General features: G+C 33.8%; 1 protein-coding gene across 2 annotated transcripts in view; it reads left to right on the forward strand.

The window, feature by feature from the left end:
* MTPAP (mitochondrial poly(A) polymerase) overlaps positions 1–13,116 on the forward strand; it is a 27,944-nt gene extending 14,828 nt beyond the window's left edge. For both annotated transcript variants that reach the window (XM_008586135.1, XM_008586136.1), the window contains exons 6-9: positions 1,613–1,839; positions 9,835–9,927; positions 10,009–10,082; positions 12,222–13,116. In XM_008586135.1, coding sequence (XP_008584357.1) covers positions 1,613–1,839; positions 9,835–9,927; positions 10,009–10,082; positions 12,222–12,584 — 757 coding nt within the window. In that variant the 3' untranslated portion in view covers positions 12,585–13,116. The remainder of the gene's footprint in view (positions 1–1,612; positions 1,840–9,834; positions 9,928–10,008; positions 10,083–12,221) is intronic.
* The last annotated feature ends 6,105 nt before the right edge of the window (positions 13,117–19,221 follow it).

Below are 19,221 nucleotides of genomic sequence, written 5' to 3' on the forward strand. Positions count from 1 at the left end.
AGATTCAGGGGGCCGGCCCGGTGGCGCACTGCTACAGTGCACCGCTTGGGAAGCATGGCGGCGCTCCCGCCGAGGGTTCGGATCCCATATAGAGACCGGTCCGCTCACTGGTTGAGCGCAGTGCAGGCGCAACACCGAGGGTTGCGATCCCGTTGCTGGTCATGAAAAAGGACAAAAAAAAAAAAAAAAAAAAAAAAATAGATTCAGAATCTAGAGTAATTTTGATTAAACTCAAGTTTCACTAACAAGCCAATCCTAAGTTACTACTGAATTTCTCAAGTCTTTGTGATTTCTTTCCAAATTTTAATATAAAAATAAAAATATATATTACACATTCTGTTATTATTATATTTTTATTATAGTATGTAAAATAGGGCAAAATGACACTTTGTAATAGTGTTATTTTGTCTTGTTGGGACAGGTGATTAAGAATTTGTTTTAGCATGCTTTCCTTCAGGTTTTTGTAATCTTGCAATGTTTCTTTATTTATTTATTTTTTTTTTATTTTTTTTTGTCTTTTGTCTTTTTTCCGTGTCCGGCAACGGATCGCAACCCTCAGTGTTGCCCCCGTACCGGACCGGGGACCGGCAATGGGATCGCAAGCCTCGGTGTTGCTCCCACGCCTCGCTCAGCCAGTGAGCGGGAGCCGGTCTGTATGTGGGATCCGAACCCTCGGACGGGAGCGCCGCCGCGCTTCCCAAGCGGTGCACTATCCAGTGCGCCACCGGGCCGGCCCGCAATGTTTCTTTATATCAGGTACCTTGCACTATTTGATATTTATTTTTCAGCTTCATTTAGCTTTATTTACATATATAAAACAATTAACATGATTTTCTAATTTGCCATATCTTGTATTCTCTTTAAACACAGGGTGTTTAAGCCATGGTGGTGAGACAGTTGATATTATTAAACAATTTTGTGCCCTCTGTCGGTTCTTTGAGAAATTACGAGACACATTTTGATCAGTAGGAAATTAATTTTAAAATACTTCTGATTAATAATTCTTTGAATTTACATTTTGACCAGGAAACTTATTGAAACTAGATTTTGAAGTTTGATTTCTTAACAGGCAATTTATCTTCAGAGGGTTTTGATTTCTATAACTGTTAGGCTTAAGTAATTTTGGCTGTTTTACACACTATAAGAATTTTAAGACTAAATACTTTCTTGACAAGATGAGTAGAATGTTTTCCCCTATGTTTAGGCTACCTTGTCTGCCAAAGGACTGGATAACCAAGGTGTGAAACTGAGGAGCAAAGACTCACTAACAAATGGATTTGTGTCTTTATTGATAGTTATAAAGAGCCCTTGTGTGTTAGACTTACTTAAATCATGTTTGGGAACTTTGGTTAAAAATTTTAAGTTTTAGAACTTCATTGTGATTGTCAATATTTTAACATGTTTTAATGGCAATGCAAATTTGATATTCAGCCATTCACATTAAATTTCATATTTCAAATAAATAATGCTTTTGATTATCTGATTGTGGCATTCTGAATACACGCAGATGTAGTAAGATACTTAGATATGTTTCCAGGTTTCTGTTTTATTTTGTTTGCCCTTAGATCATATTTTTGGGTTGTGAAAATTCTTTTCCTTTTCTTTTTTAAAGGATTGCTCTGAAAAGTTCTGAACTCCTTTATATATATGGTGCCCTGGACTCAAGAGTAAGAGCCTTGGTGTTTACTGTACGTTGCTGGGCTCGAGCACATTCGTTAACGAGTAGCATTCCTGGTGCTTGGATTACAAATTTCTCCCTTACAATGATAGTCATCTTTTTTCTCCAGAGAAGATCACCCCCTATTCTTCCAACGCTAGATTCCCTAAAAAACCTAGCAGGTAAGTTTAGAAGCACTCTTCTCTGTTTTCTCTTTCTTAGATTATGAATGAATACAATTGCCATGTGTTATCAAAACCGTATGTATTTGTTTACTAGTCATATAATTTGTCTTTTCTATTTTTAAAGACTTTTGTGAATCTAAAATTTAAGTGCTTTTTATTTTTTTAATGCCCACCAGGGGTCATGAGAGCAGAAGATTTAGAATTTTTTGAGAGTTGTCTTATTTGTGTCAGTTGGCAAGGTTGTTTACAATAGTCATGAGACAGTTGGAACCTCTCACTTAGTTGACCAAGTCTAGAATGATCTTGATAAAAACATTTCCCAGGTACAGCTTTTGATTAGACCACAGTTTCAGGGATGGCTTTGCAAATCTGAACCTGTTTCCAGGCTTACATTAGAGATGCTAAAACCGTTTCATGATGTTTTAAAGATTCTATATGTGCTTTTAGTTAAAAGTTCATAAGCAGGCTTAGTTGCATTATTTTGAACTTAGCATACCATTTAATTTATATTATAAGGGAATTGAAATTTTGATAGCTTGCTGGAGGAAATACTAAAATATTGCAGTTCTAGATTCTAAAAGGAAGATAATTAAGTGATACATGCATTGAAAATGCATATATACTCTTTTACCCATCCTATCTATTGCTGCCAGATACTTCTTCTAATTACCTTCTTGAATATTCCATGTTTAAATAACCTTGAAAGTGATATTATTTCCTATAGAATAAACCTCAAACTGTTGACTTAGCTCTAGCCACAGCCAAATTTTCCAGCCTCTTCTCACTCTTCCTCTTCATGTGTTCCCACATTCCAGCCAATACTGTGATTGCCCAAATAACATTTCGTTTTAGCTCCTTCGTTTATACTGTTTGCTTTTCTGCCTGGAATGTGCTTTCTCTTCTCTCAGACTAAATTCTGTCTTCTATGCCACCTTCTCTTATTATCCAAATTAGAAGTAACCCCTTCCTGTGAAGTGTTGGTATAGTTTGAAATGAGATTTTAAAAAACTGAGTGTGATAGGTTAATAGAAAATAAGTTTTCATCAGGGTAGGGTAGTAGACATGCATCTCACTTTTGAAATAAAGGGCAGCATCTAAGCCTGTGCTCATTTCATCCCTTGGTGTCATTAATTCAATAAATATTTATTGATTACTTATTGTGTGTCAGCTGTTATTTTTGGATCAGTGGGAATATGGATGATGTTTTTATATAAGAACTTTTTTATAATTGCTTCTCTGCACATAACACATTGTAGGTGTGAATTGCCAAAATGAATGCAAAGCACAGTTTGATAAACTTTTGCTTGATTTTTTATCTTTGGTTTTTGAAGTTGCTATAAAAGAATTTTTCTTAGGTGAATGTATATTGAGAATTGTAGTGAAGATCATTTTGAGGAGAATTTATCAAAATACTTTTTTCCTACTAATTCATGAGTATGTTCTTCAAAATCCATGGCTTTTATACTTTCTGATTTTAAGCAATAGTCAAATGTTGATGAACATTAAACAGTATACAACCAAGAATAAAAACAATTTTAAACTGAAACAATCAATTTTGGGTATTCTGTGATTAATCAGCTGAGTGATTTGAATCTTGTGTACAATCACTTGATTTCTGCTAAGCTGTGCCTCTCATTTGATATATATATAGTCTATTAATTTGTTCTTTTTTAAAAGAAAAAATAAGCTTGCCTATTTATTAATAAAAGGCAGTGTGAATTCCTGGAACACTTTGCACAGCTTCTAGGCCTTTGTAAACCACTGTTTGGAACTTAGGCTAGGGTGGAGCCCAGACTTTCTGGTTTTATGTATAGGACCCCTGTGATCTTTCTTTTCATCCTCTTCTCTTACTTTGATTCCTGTGTGCCAGTTAGAAGTTTTAGCCCTCTTAACTCCTTCTTTGCTGATCCTCAGATGTTTTGTACATTATCATGTCTCCGTGCCTTTACCTGAATAGACTTCTGCCTACCTCTTTTTTTTTTTTTTCCTTTTTTTGTCTTTTTTCGTGACAGCGTCGCGCCCGCCAGGCATTCTTGGAATGAAGCCAGCATGTAAGGTACTAGCCTGTCATACGCAGCGATCATGAAGTTGAGGAGGAGGCTGATAGACTGTTCCACACTGATTTGGTGAGTAGAAGGAAGGCGCTTGTTCAACTGATAGTAGATGGAGGAGATGACAGTTTCGAGGCGGGACACACTGATCTCGGTGGTGTAGTCCAGTGTGTTAAGGCCATTGTCTCGGAAGGCTTCAATCATGTTCCAGATATCAACAAGATGAACTAAAAGACAAAGAAAATAAATTGTCAGCAATTTTAAAGTGTGGCACTTCCTTCACAGCTGGACACTTAAATTTATCAACTAGTTTTTAAGTTTAAAGAAAAGAAACTCTTCGGCCAACAATAAGAAAAATGTTCTGTGGTAGAATAAAGAACGTCAGTCCCAGAAAAAATCAAGGAGCCACCACTGTAGACGAGGACTAACTAGCTCCAGACTTCATATTTAAGTAACTAGTATTTCAGGTCTCTCTACATAATGACCCATGCAATTCCGAACAATAGGTAATTTGAGAAAAAAGATTAAGAACAACTCATAAGAACTTTCAGCCCTTTTAGTAACTTGCTATATCATCTTGAGTCACTTTATTTTATTACTTTTAGCCTAGCAACTTCAGCAACATTTTACAACTCAAGCTTTACTCTCTGTGGCCCTAAAAATAAAGAAATGAAATTGCATTAAGTAAAGCACTAATATGCCTAACAGACTACTCATAGCTCTGACCAATTTAAGCTAAAAAGAAATTTATCTTTTTCCTATTTTCCCTATTGCTTGAGAAGTTGATTTTTTTTTTTTTTTTTTTTAATTTCATTTCCATCAAAGTTACAGACACACGTAGCTAAAGAGTAAAATATTTCTACAAACTTTGTGCCAATAACTTGCCCTCTGAGCCTATGCCCTGCTTCTCCCCATGGGCAACTACTTTTAACACTTTCAGCTGATTTGTTTGATATTTTTAACTCTATTTCTAAACAAAATGCTTGTATTGCTTTTTCTTGGGTTCGTTTTTTGTTTTTTAGGTTTAGGTACCATCTGTGACTTCCTTTTATGAAAGAGGAAGAATTAGCTTTTTTCCTCCTGCATCCCCTACTACACCCAAACATCCTTTCCATCCCTCATGTTCTGAATATTGCTATATCTTAATTTTGGTATGTACTCTTTACATTGTTATGACTCTGTAAATGCTATTCACATCTGATCCATGGTATAAACTAAATTTCCTTTCCTGCCCAATTTTTTTTTATTCTTTGGAATAAATGGTTTTAAATACTGCTTACTTACTTTTTTTGTTTGTTTGCTTAGTTGCTTAGTTTTCTATGTACTTAACATTAATTGAATCACAGACTTGCTACAGGTGGTATAAATCTTTTCTCAAAACAGCTGGAAACATGAAATTTTCTGTTAATGTTGTCTTTACCTAGCCTCTGTTTTTTTCTAGGTAGTTTTTTTCATTTTATTTTGTATAGTCTTGTGTTAAAGGCTTTCCTCAGATGTCTGATAAGCTTGGTCTTATAGTGCCCCCCAACCCCAAATATTAAACAGTTAGCCTGCATTAATTAGTAGAGCAGAATTGCCTTTTGGCTTCTTCCATTTAATTACTACTGACCCATGGCATTCAGGAAGGTTTGGATCTGCTAATAATTATAACAGAAGCTGAATATAATTATTTATATAATTTTTAGCTATTCAAGTTTAGTTCCAATAAACTCTTCCTTATAAAAGTAGAACACTGTAAAGGATTTTTTACAATAGAAAAAAATATTAAGACTTCATATGAATTTGATGCCTGTTTTGTCCCTTATTCATATGCCTATCAAATTACAGTTGTTTATTAGAAATGCATGTGGTTGGCACAATATTGTCATCTGTTCCTTTGACCAGAAAAGTTAACCTTATACTACTGCCGTCCCCAGTAATCTATTAATAGTAATTATTGCCAATAGTGATTTCTGTGACAAATTATGAATTATTGTAGTACAATATTGTTCTCTGAAAAATGTAAGTTTATCAATCTGTATGTCTGTGAGAATGTTACGCAGTGTTTTTTTCCATGTGTATCATAATGAAAAACAGTAATTGTTATACCAATCCATGAGGATCTAAAGATTTCCAAAGGAAGCAAAGTAATTAAATTTAGTAGATATATAACCTAACTTTTTCATATAAGTTTTAAGTTCTTTCACTTGAAGTGAAAGAAGGTGTCATCAGGTTTCTGTTATGAGTTAATTAAGGTGCTTACATGTTAATTAAGGTGCTCACAACTGAAAGACTTTGTATTTACTTACGAATTTTGCCAGTGTTTCAGAAAAAAGTGCCACAGGATTCAAAAATGGTGGTAGGGTGTCATATACTTGTATCAGATGAGGCTGAGAATCAGTTTTCTAAGATAACACTATCCTTAGTGCTTTCTGTGATGCACTATGTACAGAACTTTCTATGATGATGGACATGTTCTTTATCCGTGCTGTACATTACCGTAGCCACTAGCCACCTGTGCCTACTAGGCACCTGAAATGTCATTAGTGTGCCTGAGGAACTGCAATTTTAATTTTACTATAATTTTAATAGGCCCAGGTGGCTAGTGGCTATACGTAGGTGGTGATAGTTATAGAAGTAAAACAGGAGAAAGAGAAAAGGAGGGGAAAATCTTGACAATCGAGCTCTTCGTTAGGTTTGAATTCCTCGTGGGTTTGAAAAAACAAAGGTGGCCCTATCTTAAATCAGAGGATTTTTTTTTCCCTTTAAATTTCAGTACTTTTTGTTAAAATCCCTTTTAGTGAAAAACAACACGCAGAGACAGTCTCAGTTTTTTATGTTAGTAATGCTTTAATTGGAGATACATTCCTGAAGAGACACAGTGGCTAAAGAGTGTCAGTGTGACTGGCACTATGTCAGAAAACTATTCATTACTTGAAACAGTAAAATATGTACCCTGGTCCTGTAAAAGTAGATCTAAGTAGAACTATATGTATAAGTTCTTTGGCATACTGTAAGTTATATAGTGGAGCACATAAAATTTGCTATTAAAATTAGTTAGTATGATCCAGCAATCCTACTACTTGGATATATACCCAAAGGGGTGGATATCATCATGTCGAAGGAATACCTGCACTTCCGTGTTTATCACAACCCCATTTACAAATAGCCAAGTTTTGGAACCAACCTAAATACTCGTCAGTGGAAGTCTGGTTAGGAAGAATGTGGTATATATATATATATATACACACAATGAAATACTACTCAGCCATAAAAAAGAATGAAATTCTGTCATTTGCAGCAACATGGATGAGCTTGGAGAAAATTGTTAAGTGAAACAAGCCAGTTACAGAAAGAGAAATACTTCATGTCCTTACTCATAAGTGGGAGCTAAAAAAAAAACAACAAGAGAAAGAAACAGTTATCTCAGTAATATGTTGAACTTTCAGAAGCAGAATGAAATTGTGGTTACTAGGAGTGGGAAAGGGGGAGGAGGAGGGGAGTTGGGGAGAAATTGGTTAATGGACACACAGAATGATTATGTATTGTAATGATGAATAAGCTAACTATCCTGATTTGACCATCACATAGTGTGCACAATATTGATAGTCATCTTTGTACCCCACAAATATTTGTAATCAATTATGTTTCAATTTTTTAAAAAGTACATTAAAAAAAATTGGAACCATACTGTATATGTACTGTGAATTCTGGTTTGTTTTTTAACTTGACATGATTACATCTATGAAAAGCAGTTAACTACGTCATTAAATATTCTTGATAAACATGATTTTTATTTAAAAAATTAATATGTAAGAATCTAGAATAATTTTTGAGAAATTCTGTCAGTAACCCAGGTCTTTACAAAAAATAAAAAAATCCAGAAAAAAGGCAGAACTTTGAAGGAACCTTTTTTATCTATTTCTAATTTTTCTCTGGTGAGTATGGGCATTCACAGTCAGTATCAGCAATCATTCACGTTGGACAGCATGCAGGTAATCAAAATAGAGTCAGATGAGTGCAAATGGAGGATGGAACAGAAAGATGGAGCAACAGCTTGGAATTATGAAATGTTTTCAGATAGGACATGGCTGTTGATAAGATTTTTAAAGAGTGGGAGTTGGCTTTTCAAGAGAGCATATTGTGTATTGTATATTGGCAAAATTCATAAGTAAATACAAAGTCTTTCAGTTGTGAGCACCTTAATTAACATGTAAGCACCTTAATTAACTCATAACAGAAACCTGATGACACCTTCTTTCTCTTCAAGTGAAAGAACTTAAAAACTATATGAAAAAGTAAGGTTATATATCTACTAAATTTAATCTACCTGTGTAAGGTAGATTAGAGTGGGTGAGAAATTTCATGGTGGCTGTGTATTAATAGTTAGGAAAATGATTACCTCTGAAGGTATAAATACTAGAAGAAAAGCTGAATGCCTGAATCTAGTGTGCTGTTACTGAATTTGTTTTATGAATTACTGAATTCCAGTCACTCTATATTCCTGCATTTTAGAAATTGTCTGACTTTTTAAAAAAGTCTTTGTGCATTCAGTTTGTGTCATGTATGAACCATTGAATAAATACATAAAAAGGTGGTAAGGATGGAAATGGAGATCTAAATTAAGTATTGATTAAAGATAGTGCCCAAATTTGGTTTGGTGAAAGATGGGAACTCCTTACATTTTCATTTGTATTTAGAAAACTGATTAATTCATTTACGACTTTTAAAATATAGTTTCACATTTTTTGTAAGTCAAGGTCTCTAGTCTATTCTGCTGTTAGAAATGAAAGTCTGAACTGCACCTTACATTAAACTTCTATGGAAAACTCATCAGAATTTGAAAATACCAGGATAAGTGATTGCCTATACAAAATCAAGGGATAGAGTTTAAAGCATATTGGCTTAGTGAAAACTGGTAAAAAGATTTCGCGTAATATTTGAAAATTATTTTCCTTATAGGAAAGAGAATACAAAACATTTTCAGGTGACATGTAAAATGCTACATATGCTGTTGCGCTTGTAAAAAACATAGTGGTACCATTTTAAATTTGCTATTAGAATAAATTCAATAGCATTTCGTTACAATGTGCTCTGATCAGAGAGTAACTTTACTGAAAAATAAATGGAGGGGACACATCTGGGTGGGAAGGGGAAGAGGGAGGAGGGAGGGAGGTTTTGGTGATGGGACACAATAACTAACTACATTGTATATTGACAAAAAAAAAAAACAGAAAAAAAAAAAAAAAAGAATTTAGAGGTCAGAACAGATACAGCAGAAGTGATTTTGCCCTGAATAATGGTGAAATAAAAATGAACCTTCATCATCAAAAAAATAAAAAATAAAAAATAAATGTGTTCATAATGAAAGGGCTTCAAGGAAAAGAGCTAACTTTTCCCCAGATGGATGCAGATACTGTGAAACTTTGCTGCAACAATATTCACATCAGCAATAGGGATTGGGCTATGGGGAGGGGGGTGGAGATTGCTGTTTACTTTGTGTAAATCCTATAGAGTTGCCAGAGGAGTGAGAACAAACAGCTGTTAAGAAAGACCAAGCTGTCAATATATCTAGCTTATAATTAATCCAGAATTCGAGAAGGATGTTTTAAAATATTAAATGGTCTATTTATGTCAACCTACAATAGATTTTGCTTACTGCCTTTAAAAAGAAAACTGAATACCTCAAAAGATTGGTTAGGAATCATTGGGTTGTTGATAGATGGTAATTCTATTATGCAAAAGTAAATGTAACATTAGTTTCCCTGAAGTATAACTAGTTTCAAATCTTTTTTTAAAATTGAGTTTTAAATCCTATCAACCTTAAATATATATAACACTGACTAATAATAGGACTTGTTAATCGATAACTTTGATTTATTTATGTCATAGGTTCCTTTTCTGAAGTAGGGAATATCTTTGAAATATAGTGTGAAATATTTTTCATTTCTGTTTATTTAAGGTGCAGAAGATAAATGTATAATAGAAGGCAACAACTGTACATTTATTCGTGACTTGAGTAGAATTAAACCTTCAGGAAACACGGAAACACTAGGTAAGTATTTTTTTTTTTTTTATTCCTTTTTGGATTGGAAACAGACCTTCATCTTATTTTTCTTGTTTTATTTTCTTGCAGAATTACTACTGAAGGAATTTTTTGAATATTTTGGCAATTTTGCTTTCAATAAAAATTCCATAAATATTCGACAGGTAAATAATGTTTTAATATTTGGTGAATAGGTATCTGGTCTTCTACTGGACTAATATTTAATTAGTTTAGTTTTAAAAGCATGTAACAGCTCTTATTTTGTTTCAGCTGCACAGTAATATAATAGATAATAATAAGGAGGTTGATGACTCAGGGAACTAGATAACTTGACTAAGAGTAGTCATCTAGTCATTTGAAAGAGCAGTAGCCAGCTTTTAACATCTACTTTTGTCACTGTGCCACAGTACTTCCTCATCACTTAGTGCTAATACCGTATCTTTCAAAATACAGAATATATTCTGAAAAGTTTTCTGGAAAACCTAATTTTACATACATTTGTTTTCAAACTGGATTTGTATTCCTGTGGAAGAAATTTGATCCATAGTCCCAAAGATAGATTTTAGTGATTCCCTCAGTTCGAACCCTTAGGATTTAATTTATTTAGAGCAAATGAATTTATGATTTGAGTTTTTCTGAGTAGCTGGAATGATGGACATTTTTCTAAAAAAGAAAATCAGGGCAGAATTCTAGGCAAAATTTGTTTATAAGTGGGGATACTTGTGATAGCTCCGTGTTTGAGTTTATTCTCTTCAGCATTTGGATGTTTGGTTACAAACCTTTTAAGATTGGCTTCGTGAAACACAGACTGTCCCAGATATTTTTGTTGTTGTTTCTTCAGCTCTCCTTTTTTAATTCTTCCCTAACTCTTATCCTGTTCATGGAGACTTTGTTAAAGTAAAAGTGTGGGGAGGTGAGAGAGAAAGAGGACAGAAAGCTCTTGAATGCAATATAAGAAAAGGGTCACCAAACATACATTCTGTATCCTTTTTTTTTTTTTTTTTTAAACTATAGAGCTCTGAGATGACAGACAGTCAAAACCCCTGCTGAGCAGTGGCATGAAAGATGTTAGGGAGTAAACAGGTGCTGTGCACACTGGAGAGTATTGACCGCTGGCTTTGTAATATATGAGAAATATTTGTGGTATCATTTGAAAGAGGAAAAGATATATAGACTAACAGTGGCTTACCACTGTTTATTTGATTCATAGCTTTAGCTTTTCTTTTTATTTCTGGCAGAGCCTCATTGTTGATTTTTAGGAAAGTAATAGAAAGTTTTTAGTGTTCTAAATGAATAATAAATAATCCTTTGTTCCTTCTCTTCCTTTTCCATTTTATACTTGGGAAATATTGGTTTACTGTATGTAATGTAAGGATTCTCGTTTTGTATGTTTCTTTTCCTACTGTAATAGGTGTGTTTTTAGCAAGTCTCAAAAATAAATGCATTAACTTATTTTCTGCCATTTTTCTTTTTTATTTTCTTTTTTCTTTCAAGCTCTATTTTGTTAGGTAAAAGTTACATTATTGGAAAAATACAAGTGGCTTACAAAAGTTCTTGGAAAGATTCATATTATCTTTTAGTTACATTTTTCCATGATGTTTTTGAAGTACCCTCATACTTTTGTTGGTTGACTTAATCCACATACTTCTCATCTAAATAGTGACGTAATTATCTATAGATTATAAGCCTAAATTATTTTTCTTCAAAAAATATTCATTAAACTATTACAGGAAAAAAAATAGAAGTACACACTTTCACACACACAACATGCACATGTACCCAACACTTGCAACAACAAGGGTACTCCCATTTGCAACAACATGCATGACCTGGAGAAACTTATGCTAAGTGAAATAAGCAGAGCACAGAGGGATAAATACTGCATGTACTCACTCATATGTGGGAGCTAAGAGTGAAAGGAAGGAAGGAAAGACCACAGTAGTGAGATGGTTGGTCTTACAGAGGGAGTGAATGTCCATAGGGCTACAAAGGGGGGATGGGGGGGAGGAGAAGGGGAAGGGAGGCTGGGGGATAATTGGGTGGGGACATGGGTTACAAAAGTAATTTCTGGTAATGGGTATGCCCCCATTATGAACCTGGCCCTCACATCATGGGCATGAGGGGTGACAATTAGCTTTGTATCTCATGAATATTCTTAATAAATATATATATTAAAAAGAAAGAAAGAAACTTAATGCTGGTATTTTATATGTCTTTGACATTTTATTAAATTAATCGAACTGTTCTTATATTTCAGCTCTTCATGTATTTATACATTTTTTCTTCTGTGTAATAATCTTTAGGGAAAGGAACAAAACAAACCTGATTCTTCTCCTCTGCACATTCAGAATCCTTTTGAAACTTCTCTCAACATAAGTAAAAATGTAAGTCAAAGCCAGTTGCAGAAGTTTGTAGATTTGGCCAGAGAAAGTGCCTGGATTTTACAACAGGAAGGTCAGGATAGACCATCGCCATCAAGTAATCAGCCCTGGGGGCTGGCAGCCCTCTTGCTACCATCTATAGCAAATGGAATGGCTCTTGCCAGAAAGAAAGGGAAAAAGCCTATAAATGAAACAGTTAAAAACTTGTTAGAATCCATAAAGAGTAACAGTGCAGAAAATTCCACAAACACCCACAGGAAAAGAACGACCAGTCCTCAGACATAATGGCTCCTACTTTGCTTTGAGAAGTGACCGTATCCTGTAAAATGGTCTTTGGAGTACCTGGAAGAACTGGTATGAAACTTCCACAGATCTCGACTTTCATCTGATGTCCCTTTTCGTGACCTTCTCATTGGCTCCCTTTATCTGGTTGGAAGTTCTGGGATGTTTTCAGTCTGATCAGTCTGATACCCAGTGGCACTTTATTAAAACATCAGCCATAAGGAACGGGTGAGAGGAGATTGGAATGTACTTTAACTAAATAAATAAACTATATGAAGCAAATGGTGAAAAATCAGTTTTAGCATCAAATCATTGTTGATATCCACGACGGTCCCTGGTTGGAAAATATTTAAAAAGACTTCTTCTTATGTACATATATAGGTGATGAATACAATAAAGCTTCAAAATTTGGTAGTACTCTTTAATATGTATTTTTATATTTTCTTATTCACATACAAATTAAAACAGGTTGGTACTGACATCTAAAAATGTTTCATGTTCTAAGCCAAATAAATTAAAATATTGATATGTTGTAGTTAGCCTTTCTGTTTTCAAAAATAAAACCCTGTTTCTACTAAAATGTGATATTCCCAATATTCCTTCACTTCTCTTTTGAGGACTCTCCTCTTGCTGTAGGAAATAGATATATATTGAAATATAATTTCCATTACTTCCCTGTGGAATAACTTTCAGTTAAAGAAGCAAGTAGTGTAGTGTTTAAAAACACAGACTTGAACCAGACTGGCTCCATGTCAACTGTCTCCTGGACCCCAGTTGTTTCTTCTGTGAAATAGGGATGATAATAGAGCCCACTTTACCAGATCATTCTGAAGATTAAGTGAGGTACATAGGAAAGTGCTAGATCAAGAGCCCAGTACAGAGTAAATGTTATTTCCTCTTTAGCTATTACTTTTCAGTATTTGTGGTATATAATTTTGCTTGCTCCTCAATATTCACATTTAGAATTTGTAGTTTAAAGTTTCCCGTTTAAATTTTAGGTCAAATTGCAATGGTCCTGCTTGGGATATATTGAGAAACTCAGTAATAGAATTGTTAAGAAGCAGTAAGTTCTGTATTGATGTGGCTATATGGGGTTTTTCACATCTGAAACCAACATATGAGTATCATTGTTCTTTTATACAGGCAGTGTCTAAACTGAAAGCCATTTTTTATTCTTTCTTTAATGAAGTTTATTCTGTTGTACCGAAAATCCATATGATTAAAAATGCTTAAGAGGCATAATTATTTAAGAATTTCTAAATCAAATGATTTTTTTCTTCTGTTCACAGATGTTTGATCAGACATTTTCTTTTGTAGGTTGGTGTTAAGTCTAAAATGGTTATTTAAGCACATAAAGTATGTGTGTGTGTTAGCATTTTCTTTTTTTTTGTTTTTTGTCTTTGTAATATATAGAACAACCTTGACACTGTAGGTCTGTTTTATATTTCAGAATGTGATGAATTTTAATCTACAAAGATCTTTTAATATGTAGTTTTTTTGTTTGTTTGTTTGTTTTTGTCTTTTTCGTGACTGGTAAGGGGATCGCAACCCTTGGCTTGGTGTTGCCCGCACCGCGCTCAGCCAGTGAGCGCACCGGCCCGTCCTAATATAGGATTCAAACCCGTGGTGGAAGCGCCGCTGCGCTCCCAGCGCTGCACCCTCCTGAGTGCGCCACGGGGCCGGCCCTTAATATGTAGTTTTAAATTCTAGTTAACTGAGTATAAATTATAAACAAATATAATATGTTTTCTTATAACTTCAGTGTATCACATTTTTTATTTTTATTTTGGTGGCTGGCTGGTATAGGAATCCAAACCAACACCACACTCTAACCAAGTGAGCTAACTGGCCAGCCCCCAGGTTTTTACAGTGTAATTTTTATTACATCATAGGGATAATCAGCAGTTATTTTCCATTGCCATTTCTTAATTTAAACTAATTGCAATGATAAGGAATTTTTTTTTCAAGTTTTTTCTTTTCTAGCTATTACTAGGCTTTCATTCAGCTTTCACCTACAATGAGTTTTATTCAGTATGTGAAAGTAATTTTGATATGAGACTACCTAGATGAAATTGATTTCAGTTATGCATCATTCCAGATTTTATAGCCCACTAGTATAATTCCTGGAGTTATTACTCATTAGGAAATTTGAGAATTGGCTAGAGGCATTCTAGGAAATGAGAATTAGCCTGAGACATTCCAGGAAAACAATGTGTAGTCTATCTCATTCATAAACCTTCCATGATCACAGAGGAGAAGAGAAAGGAGGACAGTTGGGATTAGATTTTCTTCCTATTGTCATTTACTACTTGTCTCTTCATTCTTTTGTTCTACTGTGTAGTCAGATGAGAACAGAATTAGACTGTTGCAAGTCATTACGTGTTCCTAGAATTTCCTTGGCCTTAAAAATACAGCCATATTCAACTTCTTACAGCCTGCTGGTGCCAGAGTAAGGAAAAGCTACATTTGCATGTATAAATAAGTAAACACAGTGAATATCTGCAACAAAGACAACAGAAGGAGCAACCAAACAGAAGCAGCTTGTTCTAGTAGTAACTCTGATTTCCTTCCTGAGTTTGGTATTCAGTTGGTGAGTAGCTGTCATTGTGTCTTGGTTCAGTCCCTCCAGTAAACATCATAGGAGTAGAACATTCAAAATTCTAGAGAGAGGAAAAAACCATTTCTGGCTGAGATGATCAGGAAAGGCTTCATCAAATAGAGTAGGGTAGGTCTTTAAGGGATAGTAGGTAGACGGAGGGACCTAGGGATTATCATTCTGGGAAAAGGAACAACAGCATAAATAGGAGTCAGGAAGAGGAAAGCATGTTTGGAGAACTAGAGGTCCAGATTGGATGGGATGTAATTTTTACTGTGATACTAAGAAGAGTTAAGGTTAAGTGAGATCTACCAATTACAAGTTAAGGAGGTTGGGTATATTTTCAGTGATAAGCCATTGACAGTTTTTGGTGCAAGGGATTAATAAAAAAGCAGTGCTTTTAGATGACTAATCTGTTGATCCCAAGTAGTTGTAGATCAGTGCTTCTTTTTTTCTAATAGCGAATTTGGGTACCATAGTTCCCATCATTAAGTTAGATAAAATTAAGTTAGATAAAATTTTTACAAATGTCCAGAAGCTGACTGACTCTCATATATGTCAGAAGAGTCTTTCTCTTTCTCCTCAGCATTTAATAAGAAAGTAACACTTACATAGTTTAAAGCTATCAGCAGGAAATATCAGGTCATGACTTAACATATAATTTTATGTAAAGCCTTATTAATGAGAAATTCTTTGCAGTATATACTTGGAAAAGAATGAAAATATGACCACAAATCACTTTTCACCTTGGTATGATGTTGGAAAATTTATTTTAAATACTTGAAAGGCTTATTTTGGTTTCCATGCTGACTTCAATTACTTGTAGATACAGATTCCAAAGAATATAAACATTACAGCGTTCCTCTGGAATTCCCATGGAGCAACTCCCAGAAAATGTCTATTGTAGATAGAATCTTTAATCTGTAGTATCTATGATACAAGATATATAAAATCACAAATTATTTTTAAAAACTTTATATTTTAAATGTGATTACTCATATTTTATGTTATCTGTGTGTGTATATCCACCAACCTTTTAAGTACTCAGTAGAGTCAAAGCTAGATTAAAGGCATTATTCACTTTTTTTGTCTACTCGTACATGAATACATTTAAAACTTTTTCCCCCATGGCAAAGTTCTAAGCTTTTAGAATGTGGTACTGAGTATACTTTAAAGAAAGTATTAGAAAGATAATACTTGAAGCTGTAAATATCATACTATGATGAGTACATGGTATGGTAAAATACCTAATTTGGAATAGGCCAAGTCTAAATTAATGAAAAATTGTAGATTGTTGCTTTTGTCTGGGTTTATTTTGAATTATTTCATATTATAATTCCAGGGTTCAATCCCTGTACCGGCCAGCCACAAAAACAAAAATTATAATGACTACCATCAAATAAAATGATACAAATTAATGACAAGATTACAAATTAAGTCTGCATTATGTTTCATGTAATCAAAATTCTTTAACATGTTTAACTTTTTAGGTACGATGAAAGTCTTACATTTCTTAAGCTTTTCCTATTATAAAGTTAGTAGTACTTGGCTTAGAGTAATGCAGCTTAATGATTAGAGTTTTAGTTAACCTTTGATAAGTTTATTATACATGGCCTTGAAGAGTGAAGTGAAATAGTATATTGACATATACTTTATAGTTCTACATTGTCTTAAAAATGACAGTAAAAGGTAGATTATGAAGGTGGCTGATGTCTTGCGATGGAAGCAATCTATAAAACTTCATTATGGAGAATTTTGAACACAGGCAAAAAGCTGAAAAGTATAATGAGCTTGTGTATAAGTATATATGGTATACTTATATATGGTATACTTATAAGTATATATGGTATATATTACAGTATAAGTATAATGAACCTGTTTCAACAATTAACTCATGTCTAATTGTCTTTAATTTGTAACTCCATCAGTTTACCACTTCTGTATTATTTTAAGCAAATTCCAGTTTATCATTGTAACATTTTATCTGTAAATATGTCAGTATATTTAAAAGATACAAACTTTTGTTCTATCATAATCACAAAACCATTGTCATACCAATGGAACAAACAAAAATAATAATCTTTAATAATTTCATCATATTCAATTACTTTTCAGATTTCCAATTGTCATGGATATCACAATTGTTTTTTTCCAAGTGTATTCATTTGAATCAGGATGCAATTACAGTCCACATATTGTAATTGCTTAATCTGTTTCTTAAGCCTCTGACTCTAGGTTTCTGCTTCATGTTTTTTTTCCTCTTGCAATTTATTGAAGATATAGGTTTGTCTTGCAGTTTCCCACAACATTGATTCTGCTGATTATGTTAGCACATACAATTATGTTCTGTGGAGTTGTTCATCATTACTTAATGACTCAAAAATATTTTTTACTGGTTTTAGAAAACTCAATTTTCTTTTCAAATATTGTTTTGACTCCATTTACCCCTATTCCTCTAGGATTCCAATTATATTTGCTAGGCTTTTTTGCTTAATTCCCTAAGCCTCTCATCTGTTTTCCCGTATTTTCTATCCTTTTGTCTCTCTTCATTCAGGGAATTTACTTCTAATCTGTATTATAGTTTATCAATTTTTTCTTCATCTGTGTCTAATTTGCTAAACCAATTTATAGAATTCTCAATTTCAGTATTTTTTTTTCAGTTTTAGAATTTTCATTTAGCACTTTTTTCAAAAATTTTCTAATATTCTGTGAAAATTCTCTGTCAGATCTTTGATTCTCTTGTATTATAAATAGTTATTTTAAAGCCTGTGTCTGATACCTCAATTATCTAGTTCCCCTGTTGATCTGTTTCTATATTTCATGATGTTAATTTCTCTCCTAGTACAACTGATGGTGACGGTGGTTGTTATCTTACGTGATAACATTGTATGTGAAAAACAGTAGGAATTACTTTGAGAGAGAATGATGTTATCTTCCTTCAGAAGGGATATATTTTTGCTTCTGGAAGATGGGTAGGGGTGTTTATGATCTTTAATCATTTTAATCCCAAAAGGGCTCGAGATCTTGAAGCTGGATTCTGTTCGTTTCTAATTCATCTTTACTCCGAGAGTGTAGCACTGTGTTGTGGGCGAGATCGTAATTCAGAGCCAGGAGTGCTTACTGGAGCCCTTTCTCCTTGGTACAACCTAACCTCATTTTTGTCTTGATTCCTTGTGAGTCTTTTGAAACCCCTGCTCAGTTCTGAACTATTTCATCAGCAGATGTCCCTAGAGGAAAAGCGACCCCAAATACTAGGCTCACCTGTATACATTTACTTCTCCACAGTCCTGTAATTTTTTAAATCTTATGGGAATGTGTACTATTCATTTAGTTTGCATCCTTCTAAGGAACTTTCAAATTATGTCTCACTCGCCAGTGCCTATTCAGTTGGGCTTTGGATAACAGTGCAAACATTTGGCTGGAATGAATGCCTGGCTCACCACTAAGGAAAGCAAATGTTCTGTGCTCTGCTTCAGAAATTAGAAATTGCCAGCTTTTATTTCTGCACTGTGACTTCCTCACAGAGGATCTTGTACATGCCAATTTAAAGTTTAAATTTATGCCACATGTGAATATGTGTACAAAATTCCCAAATAAGAGTGGAGAAAATCTCTTCTCTTTTCAACCATATTGAGACACCTCAAACAACTATGAAATGCACTTTTTCTTCCAGATTTCTGAAATATTTATCTAGGCTGAGACAAAGAATGAAACATTTTAGGCCAAAATACTTCTTGAAAATTTTATGATTTATGAGAGAGAGTTTTAAAAAATCTCTTTGGAGCTTTGAGCGTATGTTAGTATAGGATATCTTATTCATGGACAAAAAATTTAAGTCCATTTATTTACATAGGTGAAATAATTTAGATGTTTCCATAGTATGAGCAAGTTTTTCTATAATGTATGACTATTTCATATTTGTAGTTTTTTAGCAATGTTATCAGCTTATACTTGTTTAGGAAAGAGAGAAGTAACAAAACTTGCTGGCATTATTTTGAGTTAGTTTTCAACTTGTATTTATAATTTGCTATATATACTCTAGCG

This window comes from Galeopterus variegatus, unplaced genomic scaffold (assembly GCF_000696425.1).
Source record: "Galeopterus variegatus unplaced genomic scaffold, G_variegatus-3.0.2 Scaffold3845, whole genome shotgun sequence".
Classification (NCBI taxonomy): domain Eukaryota; kingdom Metazoa; phylum Chordata; class Mammalia; order Dermoptera; family Cynocephalidae; genus Galeopterus; species Galeopterus variegatus.